The following is a 3,896-nucleotide window of genomic DNA, read 5'->3' as shown; positions in this document are numbered from 1 at the left end:
TAATTTTTTTTTTTTTTTTTTTTTTTTTTTTTCAAAAGGATGCAGTTCAATGTTGGATAGTTTCTTCTTCATTTGCTTTTTTTGAGATAAGGTTGTTTTTTCTTGTGGCTTGTGGGAGTTTGTGCTATTTTGTTGGGCCTTTGAGAGAAGCAATAGAATTTTTAGAGGGGTTGGGGTTGAAGGTTCTGGGAGCAGGTTTTGGTCCTTGTGATGTTTCATGCCTCTTTTTAGGTTTCAATGTTTAAGAATTTTTGTATCATCCTTTAAAAGTTTTATTTGGTTAGATTGGAGCCCCTTTATGTTTTAGTTTGGCTTCTCTTGTGGGGCTGCCTCTTTGTATTCCCTTTGTGTTCTTCCAGTTTCCCTCAATGAAATTTGTTTTCTCATTAATAAAAAAGACTGATTTAGGAAAAGAAAGCTTATCTGGGTTGAGAACTATAGCAGCTTTTTAGAGTTAAAAGATTTGAGGATCAATGGGATAAGTGAGTAAAAACTTGTGTTCGAGATAATTTTCGATTTTTATCAATGAAAAGAAATTTCAAGGCTTAAGACTATGTGAATTGTTTTTGAATCTTTTTATTATTATTATTATTTTGTTAAGAAACTGTGTATTGTAGGAAAAAAGGAGGGAGAAATAGCCTAGGGGCAGGGGGGGATAGCCCTCGCCTAAAGCAATAAAACGAGAACTTTCTGGTCATTGATAATCATTAGAAGGTGGTCCTTTTTCACCCTTCATTTAATTGGAGATGCTAAAGAAAGGGGTTTAAAAAGTACTATAAAGATTCCCTTTACAGTTTGCAGATGATATTGTCTTTTTTTCATTTTTTGGCAAAAAGGATAAGTTGTTTTTATAACAACTTATCTAATGCATTCTTTTTCATTTTTTTTTTGGACCCACCTCCTGTTTGCAAGTAATGGAAAAGTTAGCCGTAAGTGGGAACATCTGTAAAGAATAAATGGAATAGTTGACTCTACGATTAGGTTGTAAATTTGAAGAGCTTCCTATGATGGGATGTTTCTTTGTTACTCTGTTTGTTGGGGGTTATGGTGTTTTGTCACTATAAGTATAGGGAAGTTTGCTTGTGGACTTCATCTCCTCTGAATGGGTCCTCTCTGTTTTGTGTGATTCTCCTCTCTTGCATTTTTCTTTTTGATGAAGGTGAGAATGTTCAAGGTCAACTTTTTTACTTGAGGCATTCTTCCTTGCTATTGGGCGTATATGTAAGAGTGCAAGTACCCACATTAGAATCTATTTAATTGGTTCTATCTTCTATATAGTTTGAATCAATAACTCCCTAGGAACATTTAGTTAGTGTTATAAAAGTGGTTAAATAACTCATCAAAAGATAATACCTATTACTTGGTTTTTCTAATCTTAGTTTCTTATGAATTACAGATAATGAAGTACCTGATATCATTAATTTTTCATGGAGTTCTGCTTGTATTGGTTTTTACTAATCTTTTTGGAGGGATAAGAATCTTTATATTCAAAGAAAGATATATTTTTAACTCTGTAGGACTGGTTACTCGAAGTAGTTTCCTATTTTCTTTTCAGCTCCCAAAGCTAACAGATGAGGTGTTATAACTTTAAGCTTGTTGTTTTCTGTTGACTTTATTATTTACAGGGTGACGAACTTCAAAGTATGGATGGCTTGTTGCAGTCTCTAGGATTGGGAAAATATTCCATTCTTTTTAAGGCTGAGGAAGTATGTTAAAATTTCCCTTTTTGAGCTACACATATCATTGGTTTTGCTTCATTTTAACACATGCCAACTTCTATCTTAATTTTTCAGTTGTTATAACTCGTAACTTCGGTGTCCACTATCGTATTTCTACCTTTTATGTGACACTTAGCATGCATGAATCATAAGATAAGGATATTATACCTGTAAAGGGTTCTACTATGATCTGATATGCCCAACTCTAGTTTTCTTATGGGCGATGTTTTGTATGTCTTGCTGATTCAAGCATCTCTTGGTCTTTTACCTTTATACAATTCATTTGTTTACTTAGCGGTGTTTAGCGATATGACTAAGAAATTACGAATTAGATTCATACTTTGGGAGCAAGCTTTCTATGTTGGAACTTGTGCTGCTGTGATAACTGATAACTGTTGCCTACGAATTTCTACGTCAAGGAGTTTGCTACATTGAAACTTGACTTAAAAGCTTCCCTAGGTTATTTTTGCCATTGCTTTTTGTTTGTGAATACTGCCCGGTGTTAGAGAAAGATTCAGACCTCTTGAGAAATCTATGAATTTTGTATTTGTCCTCTTTCGTATCTGGTTAATTTAATACAGAGCTCTCTTTACAAATTATCTATCCTCTCACATTATAATCCGATTTAAGAAATAATACTTTGCCCCTATTCAAAAGAAGAAATATTGTTGTCTCTCCCTCTCTCAAGATGTTCATAATGGCTTCCATAAAAGTAATGAGGTTTTCTTTATATGTCTGGTTGAGTCATTTATAAGATATTTGATCTGTGAATATAGCCTCAAATTTTTGTTTTCACCATCTTATATACAGATATCTCCTAATCAATTAGTTGTATAAGTGGAAGTTCAAATCTTCATATTTATCGACTTTAGTTGGTATTGATGGTCCAATAGTGACAAATCTTACTACCTATCTGTGGTTTATTGGATTTATTATGCAGGTTGATATGACTGCCTTGAAGCAAATGGGGGAGAATGACCTCAAAGAGCTTGGAATACCTATGGTACGTCAGTTGTTCCTGTTCTTCATCTTATGTCTAGGGTTTATATGTTTCCCTTTTATTATTGAGGTTTGGAGTCTTTGATTTCCTTGCTTTTTCAATGAGAGACAGGCACTCTCCTTGAAGAAAGAAACATATAATATAAAGCTTGGATGGTAAATTCAAACTTTAAAATATCTAACAATGCAAATAACTGAAAACATGGAGATGAGTTGTGAGAAAATATTTTAGACACAACCAGCTTCGTAGGAGTTTCACCTCTGCTTGGCTTAACCATCAGGGGTGCGATGAATTAGTAGTTAATTTTTTGAATTTTAGTTCTCATCGTTGTTCTTTTATTAAATTATAACTTTGGTCTTGGTATTTGAACTTTTAGAGTTGTATCTATTGATTTTATATATTTTGGTTGGTCCATCTTGTCCTCTATATTAACATCACTAAAAGACAATGTCAAATGATAATGATCTTAATTCTTACACACATTAGAATATTGTACCCTCTCTTGGGACTAACCGCTTACTTTGACCACTTCCTTACCTTTGGACTCTGGCCCTTTGACAAAGTTCTTATTGGTTAATGTGCACTTCATTAGGAGGCAAGGGTGGTAGAGCAACATTTTTTTTACCTTTGTGATTGGATGTGTACATATTAAGGTAACTAGGGGTGAGCATCACAGACCAAAAATCTGAGTCGACATACTAAAACTGATCGAACTGACTTCTGTTAGTGATTTAAAGGTATATATCGGTCGGCAAGCCTAATAAGGACTCAAACTGATCGACTATAGTAGAAATAATAATAATAATAATAATAATAAAAAAATGAAAACCAAAAGGTTGTATGCACGGTTGCACTGCTGCAACATTCAGCTTCTTGGATGGCTAGATCGTCTGGTCTTCCCGAGGTTATATTTCTTGAAAAAAAAAAAATTAACTAACTTTTAAAATTTTTCCTTTTACTTCTCACTATTTTTGTCTTTTCCATTTACCATTCTTCTCCAATTCTCCCTCTCTCTCCACCTCTCTCTTTTCTTCTTCTTTTCTTCTCCTTTCTCTATTCTTCTCGTCCTCCTTTCTTCTTCTTTTTTTTCCCCTTCTTTTCTTCTCCCTTTAGTACTCCTTTTTTTTTTTTTTTTTTTTTTTTTTTTTTTTTTTTTTTTTTTTTTTTTTTTTTTTTTT

General features: G+C 33.3%; 1 protein-coding gene across 2 annotated transcripts in view; it reads left to right on the top strand.

The window, feature by feature from the left end:
- The window catches only part of LOC111450567 (protein bicaudal C homolog 1-B-like), a 13,254-nt gene that overhangs the window by 5,119 nt on the left and 4,239 nt on the right, over positions 1–3,896 (top strand). For both annotated transcript variants that reach the window (XM_023090763.1, XM_023090762.1), the window contains exons 5-6: positions 1,626–1,706; positions 2,659–2,721. In XM_023090763.1, the coding sequence (XP_022946531.1) occupies positions 1,626–1,706; positions 2,659–2,721 (144 nt within the window). The remainder of the gene's footprint in view (positions 1–1,625; positions 1,707–2,658; positions 2,722–3,896) is intronic.

The sequence above is a fragment of the Cucurbita moschata genome, unplaced genomic scaffold (assembly GCF_002738365.1).
Source record: "Cucurbita moschata cultivar Rifu unplaced genomic scaffold, Cmos_1.0 Cmo_Scf00012, whole genome shotgun sequence".
NCBI classification, from domain to species: domain Eukaryota; kingdom Viridiplantae; phylum Streptophyta; class Magnoliopsida; order Cucurbitales; family Cucurbitaceae; genus Cucurbita; species Cucurbita moschata.
This window is presented reverse-complemented; position numbering and strand designations above follow the sequence as displayed.